At 41.3% G+C, this 25,589-nt stretch overlaps 2 protein-coding genes across 2 annotated transcripts in view; both read right to left on the reverse strand.

Annotated features, from left to right (window-relative positions):
* Positions 1 to 252: 252 nt before the first annotated feature.
* Positions 253 to 6,337, reverse strand: cpa4 (carboxypeptidase A4). Its single transcript, XM_055027074.1, has 11 exons — positions 5,541 to 6,337; positions 4,694 to 4,775; positions 4,057 to 4,191; positions 3,870 to 3,968; positions 2,764 to 2,865; positions 2,543 to 2,644; positions 2,326 to 2,436; positions 1,422 to 1,512; positions 1,066 to 1,265; positions 570 to 654; positions 253 to 483 (listed from the first exon to the last, which is right to left on the reverse strand). The coding sequence occupies exons 1-11, from the start codon at positions 5,633 to 5,635 to the stop codon at positions 296 to 298; spliced, it is 1,290 nt and encodes a 429-aa protein (XP_054883049.1). The 5' UTR covers positions 5,636 to 6,337; the 3' UTR covers positions 253 to 295.
* Positions 6,338 to 18,090: 11,753 nt separating this feature from the next.
* Positions 18,091 to 25,589, reverse strand: part of LOC129358182 (copine-8-like) — an 82,534-nt gene continuing 75,035 nt past the window's right edge. The window contains exon 21 of the mRNA XM_055027062.1: positions 18,091 to 25,244. Within this exon, the coding sequence (XP_054883037.1) occupies positions 24,783 to 25,244 (462 nt within the window). The 3' untranslated portion in view covers positions 18,091 to 24,782. The remainder of the gene's footprint in view (positions 25,245 to 25,589) is intronic.

Here is a 25,589-nt window from a genome sequence, read left to right on the forward strand (position 1 = left end):
TCAAGAAGACACATTTAGAGGACTTTTATTTCTTCTCAATGTCGTCATGAACTTTCACCCAGTTAACTTCAAACTTGGCAAAGAGACTGTGATTCAAAGTTGAAAGTACTTCTGTGTTCACAATCATTCAAATAAAACTGAAGGCTTTGATTCAAAGCCCTAAACCTTGACATGCGTCCATCCTACTGGTGCCATAAACCTGATAACAAATGTGTTAAATACAACCTCAAAACACAGAGACACAACAGAAACTGAGGCGAAAAGTAGCTTTATTGGTCCCAGAATCAATAGCCCACTAATAAGGGTGATCACGAACATACTCCATGATGTGCTTCAGGGCTAACCAAGTCTCGGAGGCAGTGGGGATAATCTGATCGGCAGGAAGGATGAAACCATAGCGACCAGTGTCCCTCAGCTCAAAGGCAAAAGAGTATTTGATGCCCACATCATAGGACCAGTCAATGCTCCCACCACTGGCTTGATCTAAGAAGAGAAGAAGAAGATGGCAAACATGATCATACATTAGTAGTAGGGTTTGAAATGTTGCTCTGAGGGAAAGTGTTACTTACAGATGATGTTGCAGATGTTTCCAACCTTGTATGTGGTGCCGTAGAGGGACGTGAGCTTCTGCACTGCAGCACGGGCGACAGAGTCCTGTGCACAAAAGTACAATTGTGTAAAGTATTGGCCAGAAACAATGCAAGTCTTATAAAACGTAGTATGATTTTAACAGCTGAAAGACTGTAAGTATAGGGCTAGGTATGATGGAGTAGAATCAGTTGTGTATCATTCTATAATATATTTTTTAAAATCCACATATTCACAAAAAAATCTAACAATATCTGCACTACTACACTGAAGTTAAGGTGGTTGTTAAGTGGAGTAAACTTTTAGCTTTTGCACATTCCTGTGCTTAAGATCAGTTGACATGTGAAGCGACACAGCTTGCAACCTCAAACATTTGTTTGATTACCTTAAAAATAATATTTTCAACATAAATGTGTAAGTTCAAGGTTTATCTTCAGCGTTCCCTCTCCTGGATGGCTCTAGAGCCTAATTTCATACCAGCTCAGCCTGATCAGCAGCGCTCCTGCAGGTGTAGCCGTACGGGTACATGAGGAGCTGGGAGTAGGCGTGGACGGAGATGAAGGACTTGAAGTTGCCGTGGCTCTGGATCAGGTTCACAATGTTCTTCACCTCGATCTCAGAGTGAGCAAAGGGGCCGTGATAGGCATCAGAGCAGGGATAGGTACTGGCACCGGGGCCTGGAAACAAAAGTTTGGATGGAAACATGCATGGAAATTAGCCTCTTGGCTGTAATCTTACATATTTCCATACTAAAATAATTGATCTGGACTGAAAACAGATCCTGGTTTTGTTAAACGAATTCACGGATGTTGCTGTAGCTGAAAATCACTGACCACCAAATCCTGCATCCCAGTTCCTGTTGGGATCGACTCCGACACACAGATAGCCTGAGTTTGGAGAACGCGTCTTACGCCACATCCGGTCCTGCAAATCACACAGCACCAGTCAGTGTGTATTCCTCTTTTGATGTCAACTTAAAAATATAGCTATAGAGTTCGTCCGTCCATCCATCTATTTTCTTCCACATTATCTGGGGGTAGCAGTTTAAGAGTATAAAGTATTTTATTAAATTCTTTAAAGGGGCAATATAATGTATTTTCCAAGGATATGGTGCCATTTTATAGCACAATCAAGTAACTGTTTACCCCAATTGTGATAAAAATGTTGGGTATTTCAGATACAAAATTTGGCTTTGCAATTTGATGCCTTGAAATTGGGTTTCTGTCTCTTTAAGAAACTCCTGCTCTTTATGAAACTCCACCTCCAGGTCGTCAACGCCACAAGGCTCCTCTATTAACCCTTTAATAACATTTTAAACAGCATTTCACTGAGAAGTAGCTTGTACAATGAGCTCAGTAGATGCACAGTTTATAATCGCTGTTGGCCAGTCTGAAGGAGCCAAGTGGGAGAGTCGTGGTGGAGAGAAGCATGGAAGCTTTGAACCTGCAGCTCAGAGGAGGAAGGTGGGATTAGGTCCACATAGTTTTGCCTATCTGAATGGTTGCCACGGGAGATGAAAAGATTTCTCAAATATGCATGAAAGAATCAAGGCAACACTCCAGGTATGTTTTTGATGAGGGAATAACGTGACATAAAACTTAAGAAAGTAAATTTTTCGTAATACTGCCCCCATTATTTAAAAAACGGAGAAAAGGGAGAGGTACGACTAGCTGTGGGAACACTCAATCTAAATTCTAACAGAAAAACAAGTCATTTGAAGCAGTGGTGGTTTCTTACATTGGTGTGGGAGAAAACATAACCATCAGGGTTGGCCACAATAAGCATGTAAATGTCCATGGTGTTCAGAACCGAGGTCAGGGAGGCATCAGAACCATAATCAGTGGCGATCTGGGTGAGAGCACAATGTACTGATTTAACACAATTATTCATAAACACACCACATGGACCAGGCAAGACTTGTAGAGACCCACGTATCGTCAATGGCGTTTTGTACCTTGTTGGCCGTCCACACTCCAGTGGCCTGAGACACCCACTCCCTGGAGTGAATACCCAAGTCCATCCAGATAGCTGGGCGATTGGTCCCTCCGGTGCTGAACTAAATACAAAGTTAGCAAACATGTTGATTTGAATTAGCTTGCGCAGACACCCTGTTTCAGGGTCTCTGCGCAAGCTAATTGTGTTGTCTAATGAAACCAAAGCCAACAGTTTCCCTACCTTGAGGACATACATGGGTCTGTTCTCATAAGATCTGCCGATTTCCAGTTTAGTCACCAGGTGTGGGTACTGAGCCACCAGTGTGTCCATCCAGCTGTAGATCTGTATGAAGATGGAACAAAACCTGAGACCAAGAAAAACATGTAGCCTGTTTGATAGCACACAAAGGCAGGTAAGGCAATCTTTACAATAGGGAATAAAATGGAAACAAAGGGGGTGAAAATAAATGGTAAATGTTAGTTTTTTTTGTTTGCAGTGTGAAGGCAAATTTTTCATACACCAATGATCTCAAACTCCAGTCCTCAGTGGCCGGTATTCTGCAACTTTCAGCTGGCTCGCTGCTTCAGCACACTTGATTCCAAATTTAGCCTCTTAGCAGAGCTCTGTAGAGCTTGACTGTGCTAGTGAAGCAGCTTCACCATTTAACCCACGTGTTTAGGACCAGGGACACATCTGAAAGTTGTAGGACGCCGGCCCTTGAAGACCGGTGTTTGAGAACGCTGACCTGAAGTGATAGACAATACAAGAAGAACATTTATCACTAAAGGAGGAGAGAAACCCAGAAGGAGCTAGCGCAGATGGGTGTACTCGTTGACTGGGCAGCGATAGGTTCACTCAACAAATCTGACCATTTTGGAATGTTGGTAAGAAGAAAGCCGATGTCGAAACAAAGTCCAGGTTGTTGTTTTCCTCAAGCCATGTAGGGAACACAGTAAACAGGCGCTCTGGTCACATGAGATTAAACTTTAACCTAAAAGTTAAAATGCCATGTTTGGCTAACACTGTCCAACACTGAACACACAAACCGAACAGTGAAACGTGATTGTGGTCACATTGGATTTTGGTTCTTTGTTTTTTTAAAGGGAGACAAAAGAGTGATGTACATGACAAAATGCAAAAAGAAGTACAAATCACGAGCAGTTTCCATGGTCACGGAGACATCTAAAGGAAACATTTCAGCAACAGCCCCAGCTGTGAAACTTTCCCACTCCTTCACATCGTGGAGACATGAAAGTCATTGATTGCAGTTCACAATTGTGAATTTGGAGTTTATTTTAGCAAGAATAAATACCTAAATAAATGATTTGCCAATTTGTGAGTCGTACCGTCTCCAGAGGATGATAGGCTCCAAAGTTGAAGTTCCCGGTGTTGCGCTGCCTGATCTGGTTCTCTCTCATCTCAGCTTTCTCCTGATCGAGCAGCTCCTGAATGTTCAGGGAAGACGATGCTGAGCTCACAGGTGACTCCATTTCACCCTCCGAGTCAACCAGTAGACCTCTGAGGACTACCAACCTGGACGTCGTCAATCATGACAGTGAAAGGGATGCCATGGGCATTCAGGTACTCCTTCACAGCACCAAGGTGGCCACGGGGCACTCGGACATCAACAGGAAGCTCCGTGGACACCGGGTGGCGCCAGAAGTCCAGCTGGAATCAGAGAGTCAGGGGGAAGGAGATGATTGTCAGCTGTAGTTTGTGCACAGCAGCTTGGGTTGACTTACAGATCTACTGTTTTTCCATTTGAAGTGTGGTTAGGAGGACGTGCTTTATGAAGCTAAGTTAGGGCTGTAAAGTTTGTTCAAAAGAAAAAGAAATTTGAAACAAAACAAAAAATGAACTGAAAAGAAATTTAAAACTACATTTCAGATTCAAAGGTTTTTTTTTTTCCAGTCTGAATTTTTATGCTCTTTTGAACAAACTTTATGGCCCCAAACAAATACCAGATGATCCATTCAGAAAATCCTCACACTCTCATGCATGAATAATAGATAATTAATTAATTAAGCTAAAACCCCCCCAAAAGTCAGAAAAAGCTTATCTGTGAATTAACGCCCTAAAGGTGAAACATAAAAAAGTCCAACAGAGAGGCTAAATATGGATGGCTGTGTTGGACCGAGTGAAATGTGTGTGTTAGTGTTTGTTTACATACGTTCCATTTTTCCTCAGACTCCAGAATCTGCAGCAGCTTGATCTGTTCCTCCAATTGAGCGTCGACTCTGATGACCTGGTCACTGAAACACATCTGATCCAGTCAATTTCATGTCTTTTTAAATGGTTGCCTCGTGGCAAATCAACAGTAGGTTAGCAGACTGACTCTATTGATCACCAATAAATAACTGTTCAACACATCACTGTAGATACGTTCTATATATTTAGGCTAGTAGAGGACAAACTGAACCTTTTCCACACTTTTTTCTTCTGCTGCTCTACAATCCAGAAGAGCCCTCCACTCAACTCCTACAGACTAACCAGCAGCAATTAGCAAACACCCAGCGACACTGTGTAGATGCTGATCTCATTATACCAGATACTTCTCAGTGCAATACAGGCAAAAATGTTGTGAAAGGGTTAATAGAGGAGCCATGTTGTGATGATTTCCTGAAGGCAGAGTTGCAAAAAGAGCAGGAGCTTCTTAAAGAGATAGAGGCCCAATGTCAAGGTGTTAAATTACAAGGTCAACATTTCTTTTAAGATGATATAGGCTCTATATATAGCTTCTTTTTGTTTGTTTGTTTGTTTTTTTTTGTTTTGTTTTTTTTTTACAACCAAAGTCATCATAGTTATTTCATTGTGCAATAAAGTGATTCTATGTGGCTGGAAAATATTTAATACTGCATGTGTCAAAGTCAAATTTAAGAACTACTTACAGCATGTTGATTCAGCTATTTATTATGAATATGTTAATAGTTTGTTGATGAGTTTTATTCATACATTCTGTTCACGGTAAAATTAAAGCTAAAACAAGCTCCACTGCTAGTTGTAAATGTCAAACTCACCCAGTGAAGAGCCTCTCAGATCTGGCCAGAGACACAAGCACCAGCAGAAACCAAAAACCTTTCATCCTGTCTGGACAGTTCAGGCTGTGAGGCATCGGCTCATCTAAACTCTATTTATCACAGTGGTTCAGGTGGTCTGTTCCCACATTAAAAAAAAAACAAAAAAACTTGAAACAGGCACACCTCTCTGTCAGTCACACTTATCTGCTGCCTGGAAAACAGAAAAAGGAACATGCTGATGAAGCATGGGATTATCTGTTCACTGCCCAGCTGCAGATAGAGCCATGTTACCCAAAGTCATTTGCCAGGTTTGAAGGTTTCAGTTTTTTTTTAAACTGGCATTAATATAGTGAGAACATGTCCTCCCATATGCAAGGAGCATCAAAGCTGCGTGTGAACAGAATATATTGGAAAGAAACCCGTAGCTTTGACGGCGAGCATTTCAAGTTCTAATAGCAAAGATGTGAAATCTTGCACTCAGATTGAATATGATCTTGACTTTCGGCAATTCTTCCATACATCAGGTTAATTTTAGTCAGCAGTAGGTTTGCTATTGGAACTCTTCCATAGAACCCATTTTTGCTCATTTTTTTGTACTCTAAATGTCACATATATCAAATAAGACTTAAAAGAAATTTGACTTCTCAATTTAACACCTTGAAATTGGACCTGTGTCTCTAAAAAAGTCAGCCTTCAGAGAAGTAGCTTGTACAATGACCTCAGCAGATGCACAGTTTCATTAGGTGTTTGCTAATTGCTGCTGGCTAGTCTGAAGGAGCTGAGTGACAAATTACAATTTGTGATCTCCCACAATTACAATTTACAAAACTTGTCATCAAAACTTTAGAAATAGTTTAAAACAGTGCACCGTTATATTCACAACATGACATTTTTTTTTTTTTTTTTTTTTTTTTTGCCAGAAAATGACTTAGACAAAAAAAAAGAGACTTAGGTCATTATTTTAGGAAACTGTCAATATCTAAGATTGACTAGAAAAAAAAGTTACAATACACCTTAGTGCCACCAGAGGGAGACAGATTTACACTGTGCCTTAAAATTGAATCAAGAACATTTCGACAGGTATTAAACATATATTCATCACTCCATATCTCTGTATTACATTTTTTTATTTCCATCCATTCATTTTCTGTGCACCCTAGTGGGGTTAATGCTGGTACCTGGAGAGAACCACTCATGCACACGCAGAACATGCAAACTCTGTGCAGAAAGACCTCAGGCTGGGAATCAAACCCAGGACCTTCTTGCCGCAGGGCAGCAGTGCTACCAACTGCTCCACTGCGCAGCGTACATTTTTATTTATTTATAAATGTGGTGTTTATTTTTTAAAGTAGTCATAATTAACCAAAATAAAGGCCTGTGTAAATAATTAACATAAAGAATGTGTTTCACTTTGGTGAGTTACTGAAGTTGGGGGGGGGAAACACTTTTTAATGGATTGAATGGTTTTGTACTACTAAGATTGTTTTTGCTCCATTAGAATAGATTCATTAATTATATGCACAAAACAGCCAAACAATTTAATGCATGAAGGATTTTCACCATAAAGTGCCAGGCTCATGTTACAAGCTTTAATAAAATTCATCCACTCCCCTCGTGCTCCTCCAACCCCCCAAAAAAGATACTGCAGAGGAACATTTAAAGTAATTATTGAGCCTAGTGTCAGTATCTCTGAGTTGCACCTACTGAGCACTTTTCAGGTGGAAAATCACACCTTAGTTTCAACATGCTGAGAGCTGACATTTTAACAGCTAAAAAAAAAAAACATCTGATAGCTCTTTATTAATGAACTCAAATAAACTGAAAGTAATCTACGCTGAGAAATCTTCAAGAGTTTGTTTCTGTCATGACATTTGATGTCTGAACCACGACTGGGAAGCATAAATAACTTCCTCACAGCAGGACACAGCTCAGGTAGAAGAAAAAATAAAATGGTTAGCAAAGAAAATTAGGTGTAACTCTCACACGATCTTAAGAGACAGAGCTCGTCATTTGAGCCCCACAAGCTTTTTACCTTGTGCGCGGTCCAATGGGGTTGCACTTTTGCTAGTTTTGTGTTTGTGTGTGTGCGGTTTCGGGAACTGAAAGTCTGACAGGACATTCCCCAGCTATCCGACCGTGACATCTGCTGCTCTCCTGCTGAGCGTCACACTAAGACCAGGAGGGTTAAAAACATAGAAATCAAGAAACACCATAACTATAAATTTATTTTAGTCCAGGGAAGTCATCTTTGCTTTTCTGATATCTGTACCAATTCTAGATCTGAACGATCTGAAAAGAGTTAGAACTTTTGGAAGCATTAATCAAGCATAACTGTGAAATAACTTTTCTGCATTTTTGGAGAACTTAGTTAGAAATGGCAAAAGTTTAAGGAATATTTTAATCTCTCGTGCAAAACTCCTAGGTAGACCAAACGCTGCCTTCAAGCTCTTCCTCAGAGCTCCAGTTTCAAAACCTCCGAACTTCCGCTTCACAGAGCAGCCCTGCCCCAGGACTCCCACACTCAGTTCCTTCAGACTAGCCAGAAGAAATTAGCAAACACCTGGTGAAGTCTGCTGAGCTCATTGTACCAGCTACTTCTCAGTGAAACGCTGATTTAAAAAAGCCATTAAAGGGTTTACAGAGGAGCCATGTTGTGAAGAGCTTCAGAAAGAACAAGAGTTTTTAAAGAGACAGAGGCCCAAGGTCAAGGAGTTAAATTACAAAGTAAATTTTTTTTTCAGCGACATTTGATATAAACAGCATTTTTTTTGTAACATTAGGCAAAGCAGTGAATTAACTATAAAATGACATCATGTGCCTGGAAAACTCATAATACCACCACTTCAAAGTTTGCTTTGAGTTGGGAATTAATGAAAACATCTGCTGGATGGTGTGAGGCGACCGCCTGCTTTCTCCCCCATCAGCTGCCATGATCCTCCGCCAACACCCCCCTCCTTCTCCTCAGAATCATTAAAAAGAGGTTTTAGCATGTCACTTCCCCTCCCTTTCACTTTCTAACAATCTCATGAGGCAAAGTGAGAGGAGAAGGTTTAGTAGGCGTAGGAGGCCACAGGGGATGCGCGGGCCTGGGGGGCTGGAGGAGGGTGGCAGTTCAGAGCAGGGACTTTCCATCTGTTTCCCAGTGTGGAAATAATTTATTCCATTTTCCTTTCTGTGTATCTAAAAGTTTAATACTCCCCATGAAGAGTGGCCGAACATGCAAATGTGGGTGGAGTGTTTATTTTTGCCCATCTTTTGTCCCATGTCTTATGCCTCTAAAAGCAGTAAGAGTGGAGAACCTCCTACACCCCCCCCCACACACACACACACACACACACACACACACACACACACACACACACACACACACACACACACACACACACACACCACCCAACAGCATGTTCCACATGACTTCCTCTGTGCTAAAAATAGACCCATTTACATTGCATTACACGCCTGAGCTGTCTCTCAATATTTCAGAGACTCACCGGAAAATTGACCATTAATCATTTATCGCCTGTACTTGCGCATCTCGATTTGTGCGCGCGGTGCACGGTGTCGATGTCGATGCAACATGGCGGCTCGCAGTCAGTCCTCTCGCGTCTGCTTTTATCCTGACGTGGTTCGTCCATTTAAATGCAATCTGCTGTCCGTTTGATGCCACTGCTTGGTGTATGGAGGCGACGCGGCTGCCTCGCTCATATATTGGCCAACTGAGCCTGGTCATGTGATCCTCCCCTCAGTCCAGCCTGGCGGTCAGATGACAGAAAGGGTCAGCTGTGAAAACTGTCCCCCCCCTGATTCTGTCTCCACACTCAGAGCTGGGCTTTAGTAAAATAACTCACTTGCGTGTCAAAGGTTTGATTCCTCTCATCACCTTCCTCTGTTGTATAATACATGCACAGATGAGAGGTTGAGCTCTCAGATTAAAGTGCTGATTGGCAGCCGTGTTGAATGCAACTTTGCAAACCAGACTGTTGTGGTGCAGAATGAGCAACGTGGTGAACCTTAACCCAGCATCGTTTCTCGGAGTTTTGTCCACCAGGGGTCACACAGACTCCATCACTTTTCTTCTGTTTTACAGTGGCTTAAAATCCCCCCAAAATCTACAAACGGCTGTTTTTTTTGTTTTTTGAAAAGAAAGAAGAAAAAAAAAAAGACAATTTATCCTCGAAAAACAAGCAAAAACAAAACAAATACTTTAGGGGTGAAAATATAACACTGAAAACATGTGTGACACCTGATGCGCAAAGACTAGTTGTGAAAAAAGTATTTGCCTCATGTTTATATTCACGTGTTTCTGCTGTAAATCCACAAACAACAGCAATGTGGACGGCAGAGCCACTGGTCCACTGGGGTTCATTTTTGCTTTCAAAAAAATGATCTGATTGGATGCTGGAAATGACTGTTGTTGTGCTAAAGGAGTTGGTCTGTCACTGAAGCTACTCAAGCCTCTGTCCTAACATCTCTGTCCTAAACATGCAGCAGGACAGACGTCCCCAATGTCAGCGTCCGCTGTCCACATCTCTGAAGAAGTCCCATGAATAATCAGGAGTTCCTGAAATACTTCAAAGTTGAGGGGTTATACTAGTACTTTGAACCAATCTGATGGTTGAATAACCTAAACAATAGATTAAAAACAATCAGTAGATTTGTTGTTGAGTTCATACATATATTTGTTCAATAATTTAGCAGCAAAACGTTGCTTTCTATTTGTCGATAAATGGTCTTTGGTTAAAGTGCAATTAATTACAGATCCTGAAATGAACTTGTTCATGAATTCAAATGGATTTCCACAGCTAAAAATAAAACAATGACACGTGAATTTAAGGTAAATTCTTCTGTAAAGGATGCAGACACTTGGTCAAAGTCTTTTCTGCTCTTCTGCATTGCTTTAAGTATTGGTTTAGCCCAAATACATGTGCATTGAAAATCTTTGGGGAATGAAATATGATGCATGTCTCACATCAGTGACGTAAAGTCAAATGAAATGACTGTTTGGACTTGAAAACAACCAGATCCAATTGAGTACCACCTATGGAAGTGGCATAAATAAGACTTTTTAGGGGGTCAAGAGATCAAAGTTGGGCCATTCATACTACCGCATAAAAGTTGGACATAGGTTGCATGTGGACAAAAATACATGTGTTGGATTAGGCTTGTTGCCTTTTTCTTTAACTAAACAGAAACACACTGAATTCCACAGCATATCTACATGCTAAAGTTGTCAAAGTCAAGCTAGCATCACCGACCTACTTCCCTCTCCTTCACTATTTTTTTTCCATTAAGACTTTTCTCTGACCTTGTTATTTTGTTGTCAATTAGTAGCAAACCACTGCATCCCTTTTTCATTTCTGTATCAGAACTTTTAAGATTCAGGGCTTTATGTTGACAACTTGACAGCTAAAACCAGAGATCATCACTGGCAGCAGCTTTCTGCCCTCCAGCAGGGACGTGTTTACAGAGGCAGAAAAAATATGATGACAGTGAGCGTGTTCTTGAGGTATGTGAGAAGAACAGAATATTTTTACTTTATTAATATATGACCATTTGATCAATTTCAGCCCACTGTCCGTCTTTTAATCAGTGAGTGGAAAGGACTCAAAACGCAATCCAGTGAAGAACCGAAACTTTCATTAGGCATCCCACGTTTTTCCACGACTGTGAATGGAACGCCATGAGCAAGTCCAACATTTGGCTTGGACAAGTGAACTGCCTCTCATCGAGTGATGGCTTTCACTTGGTAAGTTTAAGGAAAATGCAAACGTGCCGTTGTCCTGCGTACAAGAACACTGACAAAGTGGTAGTTTTGAATATAGTTGTCAGCTGAAGTGCTGATGAAGCTGGATGTGATCATTAACTGATCAGACACACGAAGCTGCCAGATTCCTGCTCCAGTTTTCTCCCCTCAGCTCTCACATTAGCATGCAGCTTTTAATTAATTAGCTGACGGCGCCGAGGAGCACGCTCTCCTTCAAGTGTCAGATGTTCAGCAGAACTGAAATAATAGAGACTTAAAAATGACAACGACGTGTCATCGCTTCGTGTCATACCAACGGAGGCTCCACTTCCTCCAGGATTTTCTAGCTGTGGCCTAGTTGAAGTAAATGTTTATTTAAAAAAAAAAGAAAGAAAAGAAAACACCTGGCTGATTTATGCTCAACTAATAACACATTTCCTAAATGTTTTAGCTTACACTTAGGAAGAGGAAAAGGAAAGAATAAGGGAGGAAGGGAAGAAGGAAGGAAAAAAGGAAGGGTGCAAGAAAAGAAGGAATCAATGAAGAGGGAGTGAAGTACGCAAGAAGGGAAGAAAGGGAGGATGCAAAAAAGGGGGACGAAAGAAAGAAGGAAGCAAGAATGAAGGAACGGAAGAAGGCAGGATAGAAGGAAGAAAGGGAGGAAGCAAGGAATGAAGGTGGGAAAGGAGGACAAAGAAATATATAAAGAAGGAAGTGGAGAAAAGAGGAGAGGATGGACAGTCAAAAGGAGGGACACTAGGAAGAACAAAAGGACAGAAGGAAACCCAAGGAAACGAGGAATGTCTCACTGGAGGATCAGGAACAGAGTCTGGAAGATTTTTCCAAACTCTTTCCCCTTCCTCTTCTTATTCAGACCAGGAAATTCCCAAAATTGCATATGTTGCAGCTCTATGGTGCAGCTCTATGTTGCAGCTCTATAGTGCAACTTATAGTGCTCTATGTTGCAGCTCTATAGTGCAGCTCTATGTTGCAGCTCTATAGTGCAGCTCTATAGTGCAGCTCTATGGTGCAGCTCTATGGTGCAGCTCTATGGTGCAGCTCTATGGTGCAGCTCTATGGTGCAGCTCTATGGTGCAGCTCTATGGTGCAACTCTATAGTGCAGCTCTATGGTGCAGCTCTATGGTGCAGCTCTATAGTGCAGCTCTATGGTGCAGCTCTATGGTGCAGCTCTATGGTGCAGCTCTATGGTGCAGCTCTATGGTGCAGCTCTATGGTGCAGCTCTATGTTGCAGCTCTATGGTGCAGCTCTATGGTGCAGCTCTATAGTGCAACTCTATAGTGCAGCTCTATGGTGCAGGTCTATGGTGCAGCTCTATGTTGCAGCTCTATAGTGCAGCTCTATGGTGCAACTCTATAGTGCAGCTCTATGGTGCAGCTCTATGGTGCAGCTCTATAGTGCAGCTCTATGGTGCAGCTCTATGGTGCTGCTCTATAGTGCAGCTCTATGTTGCAGCTCTATAGTGCAGCTCTATGATGCAGCTCTATAGTGCAACTCTATGTTGCAGCTCTATGGTGCAGCTCTATAGTGCAGCTCTATGGTGCAGCTCTATGTTGCAGCTCTATGGTGCAGCTCTATGTTGCAGCTCTATGGTGCAGCTCTATGGTGCAGCTCTATGGTGCAGCTCTATGGTGCAGCTCTATGTTGCAGCTCTATGGTGCAGCTCTATGGTGCAGCTCTATGGTGCAGCTCTATAGTGCAGCTCTATGGTGCAGCTCTATGGTGCAGCTCTATGTTGCAGCTCTATAGTGCAGCTCTATGGTGCAACTCTATAGTGCAGCTCTATGGTGCAGCTCTATGGTGCAGCTCTATGGTGCAGCTCTATGGTGCAGCTCTATGTTGCAGCTCTATAGTGCAGCTCTATGGTGCAGCTCTATGGTGCAGCTCTATGGTGCAGCTCTATGGTGCAGCTCTATAGTGCAACTCTATAGTGCAGCTCTATGGTGCAGCTCTATGTTGCAGCTCTATGGTGCAGCTCTATGGTGCAGCTCTATGTTGCAGCTCTATGGTGCAGCTCTATGTTGCAGCTCTATGGTGCACATTGCACAGTAATAGTTAGAGTTGTCTAACCATTATTGTCTCAATAGTTGGACAGTAATGTTTACTGCTACTGTTTTTTCCCCCTCGTCCGTTTAATGATGTTGTGTCTTCCTGGAGACTAACTCATTAATTTTCCCTTCGTTTCCAGCGACAGCGAGCTGACAGACTGTCCACCGGCTTGTTAAACTCTGCCAGGACTCCGGCTGACATGTTTTTGTTTTAACAGCCTCGTTTCTTCATGGATATCAGTTCATTATGCCTTTAAATCCTTCGCGTCTAAAGGCAGACATACATTAGTTTTTTTTAAATCATCATGCCTGCTGTGTTAAAGTTCTGTACTTTTAATGATTTATTTGAACTGGGTGGATGTGTAAATATATTTATACAGCAACCCTACAATATTATGAGTCTACATTTACTTTGTGCTGCTAACGCAGCCCAGCCATAACTCTGGATGGTTCGTTATTAGAAATAGTGGATTTCATCCAAACTGCTTTCCTGTCATAAATCCCACTTTTAAACTGCCGGTATTTTGTAAAATCAACATTTTTTTTTTTAGCTTTACATCTTGCTACAGTGTTATTCTCTCATCAAAAACATATATGGAGTGTTGCCTTTACTCTATCATGCATGAAGGAGAAATCCCTTAATCTCCATGGCAACCATTCAGCTGTGCAAAATGCCTGGGTGAACTCAGCTCCGCCTTCGACGATGAAGCCCCGCCTCAGAGCCTTGGTACCTTGGTAACAGAGTTTCTGCTTTACCAAGCTTCCCCCCCTCCACCGCAAACATTGTGCACATTGAGAATTAAATGATGAAATATTCACGATATGTTGTGCAGCTCAACCAAAAGAACATCTGACAACCATTGAAATCTCAAGATTCTGCAAAGTGTTATGAAGCACATCTAGGAAAGGAGAAACAAGTTCAACAGACAAAAATGGGAATGTGCAAGATGGATGGCAACTTCTTCTTAGCAGCAACTGTCTGGTCAGACTTTGTAAAAAAAAAAAAAAAAAAAAAAACAGAAAGGTGAGGAGACTTGCAAAGCAAACAGGAAGAATTGCGAATAGTGTCTAGGATCTGAAAATATTCCTTTACCTGGGATTGTTTTGCTGGCAGGACCGAAAAGGGAACGCTCCATATTACTGGGAACAGGCAATGATGATGTCACAAAGTGCAGCATCTCCATCGTTTTGCTCTCTGTCTTTCTGTTTTAGTGCAGCAGCAGCGTTCTGGATCAGCTGAACGGATTGACTCGTTGGGCAGACCTGTGAGGACACTGTCACAGCAACACAGGCGACTGAAGATGAGTTTCTCTAGAGCTCGCTGAAACATTACGTCTTTACTCCTACGAATGTTCTTCAGGTGATAGAAGGCCAACTTTGTAACTGTCTTTATGTGGCTCTGAAGGCTCAGGTGGGAGTCAATCACTACTCCCAGATTTCAGGTTTGATCGCTGGTTCCTCGTTGTGATAACTGACTCTAAACAGTTCCTCTTTGACATTAATGCGCTTACTGAATCTTTGTTCCGACCAGAGCTGAGCGTTTCACCCTCGACTGCCTGACAGAGCACTTCTTCTGCTCCTGACTCGCAGCGCCGCCTCATATTTATTATGTAATAATCTAAGAAAAGACTGCCATAGCCTGGGAAGGCCTCAGCTGGTGTAAAAATAGACTGACAGCACGGGGGGAAGAGTTGGGGATGATCTGCCTATTTTTAGCACCAGGGCCCCTTTCCATGCCTAAGAATAGCAAACAGAGACGTTTCATGTTCACCCTGCGCATGTCAGGCGGATCTCACTCCTGAACGGCCGCAAATGTCCTACAGGTGCATGTCATCGATTTTAACTCATGTATATCTTTTCAAATATCAGTCCGTCCTCCACTACTCATCACAAAGCGTTTTTGTTGTTGTTTTGTTTTTTTTAACGTGGAGTTGCTCGCAGGTTGATGAGCTTGGGAGCGACGACAGGGGAAATAAAGCGGATGGGAAACATGCGCTCTGAGAAGCGCCAGGCCCCCCTGCATCAGCCTGGCTGGTATTAGAGTCATGCTGAGCTCGTTCAGGTCCGCTTTATTGCTTCAGAGCCTCCAAGCAGCTGGTGCTATGGGATAACGGTGAGACATGGGGAGCACCAGAGGAGTGAGGAATGACAAAAATATATGGTTTTCTGTTTGTGTCGAAGACGGAAAGCAACGAGAGGCCTTTTTAAAATAATAATAATAATAAAAACATTTTAGAAGTTCATTTTGTCAGGTAAATACGGGAAATTGACTTTTTTTTCTGTTTAGCTGTTCAGCATGCCGTAATGTTATTCCCTCATCAGAAACATTCTTGTTGCTTTGAATCTTTTGTTGATGTTTGGGGAGTTTGTGCCGGTGGAAAAATAAAAATGAATGAAAAGCATTTATTGTGAAAATCTGGGTGTCGCTTTTTCCATTTGGCCTGCAGAACCTTGCGCTGCACACTTTGTTCACACTTTGTTCACACTTTGTTCACTGCACAGATGAGCATTTTATCACAGTGGTTCAGGCCTGCATATGACATTTTTCAGTCCAAAGTTGGTACCATTGCACCTCAATAAAGTGTAACATTAGCCTAGCATGTTGCTCAGCTTTGGGTTGAGGATTCCAATTAAAGCTTCCAGATATAGCTTGAAGTGGGAGGCGACCTCAATGGCACAATAACTCATCACGGAGTTAAAAGTAATGTGAAGATAAACACGGAGAGCAGATAGCAGCGAGGGCTCATTAAAATGTGGAAGAGCCTACAAACCAGGAAGGGAGCAAAATTTACTGGCTGTAATTAGCACACTGTCACCGGTTGCACAGCAACCCACACGCTTAGCATGTCAGATTACTCCCCAACTGCTTTAAGTAATAATAATAATAATAATAATAATAATAATCCGACATGCAGAAAAACACTTTTCGAATGAATCAAGACCAGTGGTCATTCATTATTGGAGGTTTCCAGTGGATGTCTTTGGTGTAATAACAATAAGGCACCAAACATATTGAGCATCATAATCTTAGTGGCAGAGAAAGAGAGAGAGACAAGAGAGAGAGAAAAGAGAGTGTCATGCCCCACTGGGAGGACAGAGAAATATAGATAGAGAAAAGAGAGAAAGAGAGCCTCTCTCTCTATATAGAGAGGCTCTCTTTCTGTATAGAGAAAGAAAAAGAGAGTAAAGAGAGAGAGAGAAACACAGAGAGAGAGGCTCCTCTGTGTTTGTTAATCTTCTGTTTTCACCTAAAATCCTCAGCAACCTTAAGCCCCTTTAGACGCCTTGACATGAAGTAGAAAACAGAAAAATCCTATTAAAGCCTCACTTTTTATTAGTTCCTGAGCCATGGAGATTTCTGACTTATAATGTTTCCAAGTAATAATAAAGTGAGACTATTGTTTTGAATACATCAGATTTTATTCTATATTAACAGTACCTTTGGCAGCAAGGTGCTGTCTTTTCCACCATGTTATACGAATATGACATATTAGTATGTGATAAATAAAAAAGTTCACTCAAACATGTCAAAAGAAGGCCTGTATGTATTATGAGGTGCTAAACTTACAAAAGGACAAAAATAAATTTCAATAATTTCTGTCTGTCATAAGAAAGAAAAAAAGGGGTTTATTGTTCAAAGTTTTACCATGTCATTCATTCATTTATTAAAGTCCTAATTTCAAACTAGCTTGAATATTTAATGGGCGGCTCAGCGGTTACATGCGGCCATTTCTGTCTTTAAGAAGTGTAACAGACTCCCTGAAGAGTCGGGCAGACAGAGGCTGTTTTCTAGAACGAGACCCTGTTGTAACTGGTTTCATCTTGAGATGAGTGTTGGAGAGGTGCAATGGTGTGAATCTCCCCCAGTAATTTGGCTCTGCTTTAAAAGCCACTGGCTGGCTGCGTCAATCAACACAGGCGTCCATCAGGACTGAGAACGTCTCTTATTTTTAGGTTTTTGCAGATCGCCAGCGGCTGCAGGAGCCAAAGATTTCTGTGCTTTTAGAAGCATTTGTCCCCTCACAATTATTCTGATGAGCAAATAAGATTTAGTATCAGATAGATAACCTGAGCAAATCCAAAGTTTAGATTTCAAATTTCGTTTGTTAAGAGAAATTGCTTTAGGAGTCCCTCGGGGATCTTTGTGTTGTTCCGTTTCAGGATGAATTTAAAAACTCAATTGCAATTTGCGTGATGCATCGTTTTCTCTTTTCTCTCTTTCTACCAAAATCTGGATGATAAAAGTCTTCAGTCTGGTCCTTTGGTCTCAACCAGCCCTTTTTATGAAAGGCAACTTTATTTACAGGGACTTCATAATTAACGTGGTTTTTATCGTTTTGTTGAATTATTTTGGATGTTTAAAACGTTTTTCCAGTCCCAGTGTTATTTTTTCACTCGAATTTAAGGTTTATTGATCCTTGAGAATGTGTTCTTGCATTACAGTGCCATTACCGTTACATCAATATCATCGTTTATCGCAATAACTTATGAGAATTTATTGTCAAGGAAATTTTCTTATCAAAATATTTTTCATTGCAGTTTGATGACCTGGAACACCAAAAAGCGAGCAAAAATAATAATAACGATAATAATAATAATAAACCGCAAGAGAAATCTGGAAGTGTAAATATTTTTTTCACAGCATGTTGCAAAGTTACCAAAGGAGCCCAAAGGAGATTGCTTTTCTTTTTTTTTTTTTCCATTTTCAGCCACAGAAACACAAACACCACAACAAGACGTATCATATGAATATTTATTCAAATATTATAATTCTTACAGATACGGTCTTTTAAAATAATCAGTTGCTTTTGGCTTTTGTTGTTCCTCTGAAATCTGTGCAGTCTTGTAATCTCTTAACTCCTCATTTGAAGGAGTTTATAGGAATAAACGTTTTCTTTTATTTTTTCTTGTGTGGTAACATCATGCACAAAAAAAAAAAAAAAAAAAGAAAAAAAAACATTGTAAATTGTTCAAATTTAGGACCTGCTACAAAAATAACTTTCAACAAAACGTTGGTTTTATTGTTTTACTTCATGACTAACTCTGGCTATGTTTCGGTGGAGTTAAAAAAAGAAAGAAAAAGAGAATATTGATTATTTAAATAGAACATCTGAAGGCATTGCATGATTCCCAGATTGATCAGTGAGCTACTTAAGGCAAACAAGTCCTTGAAATAACACAAAGTGCAATTAATGGTTGCTTCGACCTACCGGTGTATCCTGTCTGCTAAATAAATAAATAAATAATAATAATAATAATAATAAAATAAAATCCAACACATGCAAACTTGGTACATGCTAGAATAACACGCCAGGTTATTATAACAGAATATTCATCACAGGCATTCAAACAAACCACTTTGTCCGATATAATAATTTACAGTTTATGTTACATGTGTGAAGATCGCTGGGCGTTCTGATGGCCGGCTCTCAGCAGACTCAGTCAGAAAGTGTAAATACAGCCAGAACCAGAGAACTGAATAAAAATACAGTCACTTTATTTTCCCCCTTCAGTGTCTCAAGTTCAATCAGACCAAAATTATTTCCATTTGTTAAATGCCAGAAAATCTTGCAAGAATAGTTTTTAGAGATGCCTTTTGTAATGTTATATCCTTGAATTCAAAAGTTTTAACTTGATTTGGTTTTAGTGTGATGACAGTTAGGTCAACCTGTCAGAAGTTTGTAGGTTTGACCCAAGCTGCACAGTTTAAGTCTGTTATCTCCAACACCGGCCGAACGTATGTAAACCTTTTTTTTTTTTTTTTTTATTCCGCCCCCCCAAAAAGACCTTCTTAAGTTTTCTGGCATTTTGCAAATAGAAATAATTTTGGTAATTCCAACTAAGCTAAAACGAGAAAAGTTTGATCTGATTTAACTTCAGAAATGAAGAAAAAAAAAAGTTTTTTTATTCAGTATGTAAGTGTCTGGTTTCAATATTTCGTGGTACGCTTATTCCATGCTGGTCTGACGGTGTGTGATTTCGACAATCTCCTGCACTGTAAATACTTTAACTGTCCCCAACGTTGACTCCAGTCCCCACATGGATCTACTCTCACGTCAAAGTGCCGTTTAAATAACTGCTCCTCCTCATCCTGCAGGTGAAAACCCCACAACCCCCAAAAAAACTCAACAAAAAGGATATTTCATATAAACAAGGAGCATCTCTAATAACACATCTGGAATGTAGTTCTACTTTGTAGTAAATCAGTAATTTGATTTCTAAACGGCATTATCAATGACCTCCGTGATAACGTTGCAGGTTTTCGTGTTTCCCAGAGCTCAGCCGGTGGCGCCGCGTCGGCCCGGCTGAGCTCCGGTTTCCAGCGCTCTCTGTCATGAGGGGAACATCTTTAGGAAGATCTGCGTTCCCTCCAGCAGAGATTGCTGTGGAGTCGCTGCCAAAGGCCCAGAGAGGCTGATATGTAGGCACAGAGGGGCGAGAGAGTTTCCCAATAAGACACTTTATGTTGGGGTTCCTTCCTACTTTGTCCTAACTCTGTGTGATATTTGTGCTGCACAGGAGAATAACCTGATGTGCATAAACATTTTAATATTTTGTGGGATTTGGTTATTTTTTAAAAGGAACCTTAAACAATATGACACATTCGATGACGTGTTTCAGTCGGCCATGAGTTCTTGTCCATTTTGCGCCAGTTGCCAGAGGAGCAAAGCAGCTGGAGTAAATTGGAGAATCATCCCAATCGGAAAGAAGAACATGTCAAATAGTGTTTCAATAAATCTTTTGAAATTATGTTTTATAATAATGAATGGAAAAAAAAGAAATAGAAATGAAAATTACTGATGAAAAAAATGTATTAAGATATAATTTTAATAATTTTTTCCTCACCTTTGGAGGATTCCTCCCCCCCAAATCAAACTGAATGGGAAAAATCCCAGGCGGTCCACTTAAGGGAAATGAGAATAAAGCGGAATGTCAACGTTAGGCAACGAAGGTCGTATTGTTAAAGGTTCCCTTAAAAAAATCCCTTAATTTCTATTAAGTCATGATGTTCTTTTGACATTTTATTTAAAATCCAACCAGTAAGAAGACAATGTGGTCCGTGTCAGGATTGTTTGACGCGCATCGAAACCATGAACCTTCCCCCGTTACAAGCTGTCCTTACGTTTGCAATAACAGAACAAAGACCAGATTATTGTAAAAGCTTCAAGCATTTAAAATACCAAAACAAAACAAAACAAAAAACAGTTTTTCACTCACAGAAACTCTTCGTCATCACTCAGGCGTGATGTTATGTCAGTGTCATGCATGTTTCATATATAAATACACGTCCTGGATGTTTTGAGTGGGTGTGAGACGCAGAAGGCCTGCTGTCAAGATAAGTAAACCAGAGGCGGCGCCTTTCGTTTTGGACCGGTCGGCGCGGCGGTCACAGAGTGCGGCGGCGGTCTGATGCGAGTCGAGCTTCCACAGTATTTACATGTAAAAGACTTCCTGCCTGCTCCTCCAGTCACGGAGCGAGACCGCAGTGCTACATTGTGCAGTTCCACATTCACACTTTTGTACAACAGATCCCAGCCAGGACAAAACACCACGACCTTCAACCCCCGTGACCCCAGGGAGGAACCCTATTCAGTCAGAACTGAACAAGCTGTTGTTGTTGTTTTGTTTTTTTCTGGGATTGAGACGCTACACTTGAACAGCATGTTAAATTTGGCAGAAATAACATTGCTACAGAGTGTTTTTTTGTTTTTTTTTTCATAAGGTTGATTTTTCTAACACGTAAAACATACACCGTTCTCTAACCGTTTATGTTTATAAAAATACAGGCCTGTCGTTCATGATTTAAATATGAATAACGTCTGCAGAAACATTGATAAGGCCTGTTAGTCATGATTTAAATATGATTACAGGCCTCCCGTATAAAATGTAATTCCATTATATGAGCAGTATAGAAGCAGCATCTCACTAACAGTTTTGACCTATACACACACACACACGCACACACACGCACGCACGCACACACACACACACACACACACATGCACGCACGCACGCACGCACGCACGCACGCACACACACACACACACACACACACACACACACACACACAAAGGCAGAACTCTGTACAGGTGTATAAATATCTCAGAAAAATGTTTTAGAAGCAGTTAATAACCAGATGTTCAAATGAAAACATCATCAGCCAAGAAGTATACTGTGATTTTGAGGCGTGAGTTTAAAAAGTTGCTGTAAACATTCTTTATATAAGATTCCTTGACTGAATAGGGCCCTAAAGACACAGGTTCAAATCTACTGTACAGTATACGGTACACAAATACACAGGAAAACCTTAGTTCACACATTTACATAGAGAAAGACAGCGCTCTGTATGAACGAGTTTGATGACTGATTGGGAGGACAATGTTTGTGCTTTGCGAGGATTTCAAACCGCGGCGGCGCAGTGACACGGCCGGACCTGTCTAAAAGTGACAGTGCAATTACCTGAACCACTTGGCTTTGATCATGAACCCTGACCTCTTGTGGAAAATGTCGCGGCTCACGTCTTGTGGCCGGGGATCAAACAGCGACAGTGGATCTCAGTGGGTTACCCAGACCAAAAAAAAACATCGAAAGTTCTCCAGGTCCACATGGGCCGGTAAACATTTGAGTAAAAATATCACTTTTATGGCAGTAAAAGACATTTTGAAGCCAACTGATTAAATGGTGTGTTGCGGCTCTCACTAGAACTGCTAGTGCAATAGCATCCGATTCAATTTTGTTTATTTTAGGTATAGTAGTAGAGGAGTGTGACGTTCTCACAAACTCTTTGCAATCTTTTGAAAATACGGCTTTTCAGTTAAACACAACAGTGGAGCAGCTGGGAAAAAAAAACCAGACTAATTACCAGCTGAATTCTGTGGAAACTTTGAGGTTTGCTAGTTATAAACAAACTTATCTATCCCAGCAGCGAGCTGACTTTTATCCGTTTATTGGGTCAACAGACATGCCAGCTGTAAAGCTTTGTGCTAACATCTGATTGCAAAAACGTTTGTTTTTTGACGTAACTTTGGGATTTAAACGGTTCTTAGCAAACCTGCCAATCACAGCACTAAGTCACTTCTGGAACAATTTATCATCCAGCAAAATTAGTAATTGTGACAGGCCTGTGTGCGCGTGCAAGATGGAGGCTCATATTGACCCAGAGCTGCTCAATGTGCCCTTCACTCCTAAATACAGAAGTGCTTCTGATGCACAGAGACATTAAAGCATTAAAGCTACCAGTGTGATATGTTTTACCCAAACATTTGTGCCGGCAGTGCCACAGATAAGAGATTTCCACTGACATAATCTCCTGTTGGACAAGGTAAAGCAGGAGTCCGCTGTAACTGTCTGAATCTGAGTGGAGCGCTGCTGCTGTCACGAAGCTTACAGGGGGTTTAAAAAACATTTAGAATGCATTGTTTGGTCGTCGTTGGGGAAAATCTGCCAGTAAATTTCAACCAAACAAAAGACGATTGTTTTTTTTTTCCCTCCCAAACCATGTTGGTGTTCAGGAGGAGAGGGAATGAAAAGCGGAGGTGGCGAACAGGACCGAACATCTGGACAAGTTCTGATTGCCACAGCTGGCCTGAAGGCCTCTGATGTCCAAGCATCACTTCACAGGTCGCTCCTGCCTGACCACGTGAAACACAGAACGGCCTTGAAGAAAACGATCCATTGAGACGAACAGTTACAACACGAAAGGGCAACAGGAGGTGCGTTTCCACGCTTCGGAAAGTTCCTGCTGTTACGTAAGGCAGGGTCCGGTCAGGACAAATGTGACGCAGTCTGTGTTTCCCACGCTGCCGTAGTTCAGCTGACCTCGCGATGCTTCCTTTATTTTATATTTAGAAGAAGAAAATAAGAATAAAAAAATCAAAGAACATGTTGACACCTCTTTCTCTGGGTGTTAAGTGCTGTTTTCGCCCCTCAGATTTCTGGCTCCAAATAGTTATAATTGCTGACATGGCAGCCAAAAAAAAGTGTAAACGCTGGTTTATAAAAACCCACTGACAGATTTTCTCCAATTTAAAGTTTTTAAAAATTTTTGTTAGGATTTTGGGACTTTTTTCTTTTTTTAAACAACTTGAATCGAGTCACTTTAACTTGTTTCACTCCTCTTTAAAAGTTTGACATTGGCACATCAGCTTTAGGTAGACGCCTCCTTGAGGCTCGTCAGACTAATTTCAACGTCAGGCAAAAATAACCTGAGCAAACACTTCAAAAACAACATATCCAAACCTAAAACCTACGCTCGCAGAGAAGACCCGCTTAAAACTGACAGCATTTCAGAAGCAGAACATCAGACGCTCATGATGGAGGGTTTTGTCCTACTTTGCTGCTTCCGGGCCTCTGATGATGGAACCAAGATCTTTAGCAAGAAATCCTTAAGGAGGTTGTCTGGAAGTCCGTTTGTTGCTTTAACAGGACAGTTTTATGTACATTTCCTTCACAGCACTGAGGCAGACATGCAGCCAGTTATTACAGAGGCTTGACGCCAGGTGTTGCCGCAACCAATTACTAGTTTTAGGGTGCAATTATTTTTTCGCATTGGGCCGGGATAATGTTTTTCACTTAATGAAGGATTGCATCATTTGAAAATAACACAATTTTCTAATTACTCGGGTTATCTTTGCCTGATATTAAAGTCTATCTGATCATTTAAACGTTTAAATTTGAAATGAAAGTGAAAACCTTTTCACGGAGCGCTGCGTGACTTCCCTCTGGATAAGGAGTTTGAGTTTCGTTGGCTGGTTATCAGTTCTTTACCGTGTGTTGATGCCTGCTCTGATTGCAAACACATTGGCATGAGAGGTTTTAGAGAATTTGGCAATAACCGTGTTCCTGGTTAAAGCTGCAATACGTAACTTTTATGAAAATAGTTGCTTACATATTTATTGAAACTGTCACCATTTCGCGGCAGCATAGAAAGAGGCAGATTATGAAATCAAAAAATTAAGCTCCTCCGCCTCCTCCTCCTCTAGTGCGAACTAAAAACAACCAATCGGAGCCAGGAGGCGGGGATTAGTGCTGTCAATCATCCTAATGATCATACTCTTCTCTCTCCCCATTTTCTATCTGCTACAATAAAGTAGCGAAGGCTAATGCTAGTTAGCATGGCCACCAATGACAGCGGATGAACTGTTTTTCTGTAACGGTAACTTGTTTCTCTGCCATTAGCCCGTTTAGCAGTGAGTACATGAGCATGAGTGACAACACTAAGACCCGCCTCCTGGCTCTGATTGGTTGTTTTTGGTGGGGAGCGCTGCATTTCTTCAGACAGCAACAGCAGCTCAGGGAGGAGGTGGAGGAGGTCGATGTGTTCAGATTATCTTTCTCAAAATAAATTGTCACAACACCGTGACAGTTTCAATAAATATGTGAAAAACAGAAAGCATTTTTTAAAAATAAAACTGACAGACTGCGTCTTTAACTAATATAACTCACAAGACTTGTTCACAAGAAAAGAAATGACATTTACATTTTGTACAGAGTAAAGTAAGAGGTAGAGAGACGTAACCAAAACACAGCCATGCCTCTGAAGTGCAGACTTATTTTCACCAAAATACCGGCGCTGAAGATCACAGCTCACAGCCAGAGACTCTGTAATGAGAGGTGTGTGTGTGTGTGTGTGTGTTTTTGACTGCTGGGCTTGGAGATCCTCATTTCCAGAAGCCGTGGTGCAGAGGGGACGATGCCAGTGAATGTTTGCTGACGCTAACAGTAAGGCTGGATGGAGTCCCTGCTGCATTTTGATTTGACCCGACCCCCAGGGAGCGCCGCTGCCTGCTGGAGCCGAGGTGGGCGGAGCGGAAGGACGGAAGATCTCAGGTGGTGACGGGTTCGTCTGCGGCGGAGCGTAGCAGCGTTGGCGGCGGTGCGACGGGAACAAGCCCTGAGTGTGAGACGACATTGCATGCTTCGTCTACACTAAAACATGCTATATTCATGTAAAAGGAAACAGAGTATAATTGCTGTACATGTAGTGGGAAACGAAAATGGCACCACGGCCTAAATGTTTTTAAATTCACAACGTCTTGGTTCTGCAGGTGAAAAATATGACTCTGAAAGGTTTTCACATTGATCGGTATAAATTGTTTATCACCTGAAAAAAAAAACCCCTCTGCTTTCCTCATGTAAACATTGAAGTATCAAGAGATTTTGTGTTCAGGAGGTTCAGGAAGCGAATGCAGAAGAACAAAGAGGAGCGGACAGTGTTTGTCACTAGTTCGGACCTTTT

Source organism: Poeciliopsis prolifica, unplaced genomic scaffold (genome assembly GCF_027474105.1).
Source record: "Poeciliopsis prolifica strain line A6 unplaced genomic scaffold, Auburn_PproV2 SCAFFOLD001, whole genome shotgun sequence".
Lineage (NCBI taxonomy): Eukaryota > Metazoa > Chordata > Actinopteri > Cyprinodontiformes > Poeciliidae > Poeciliopsis > Poeciliopsis prolifica.

Excerpts from the sequence above, each read along its gene's own strand:
- cpa4 (XM_055027074.1), bottom strand. The coding sequence starts at position 5,635 with ATGCCTCACAGCCTGAACTGTCCAGACAGGATGAAAGGTTTTTGGTTT. Across the intron at positions 4,776-5,540 it reads TCTGAGAGGCTCTTCACTGG|TGACCAGGTCATCAGAGTCG; the intron begins GTGAGTTTGACA and ends GATGTGTTTCAG. Across the intron at positions 2,866-3,869 it reads CCTATCATCCTCTGGAGACG|ATCTACAGCTGGATGGACAC; the intron begins GTACGACTCACA and ends ATCTTCATACAG.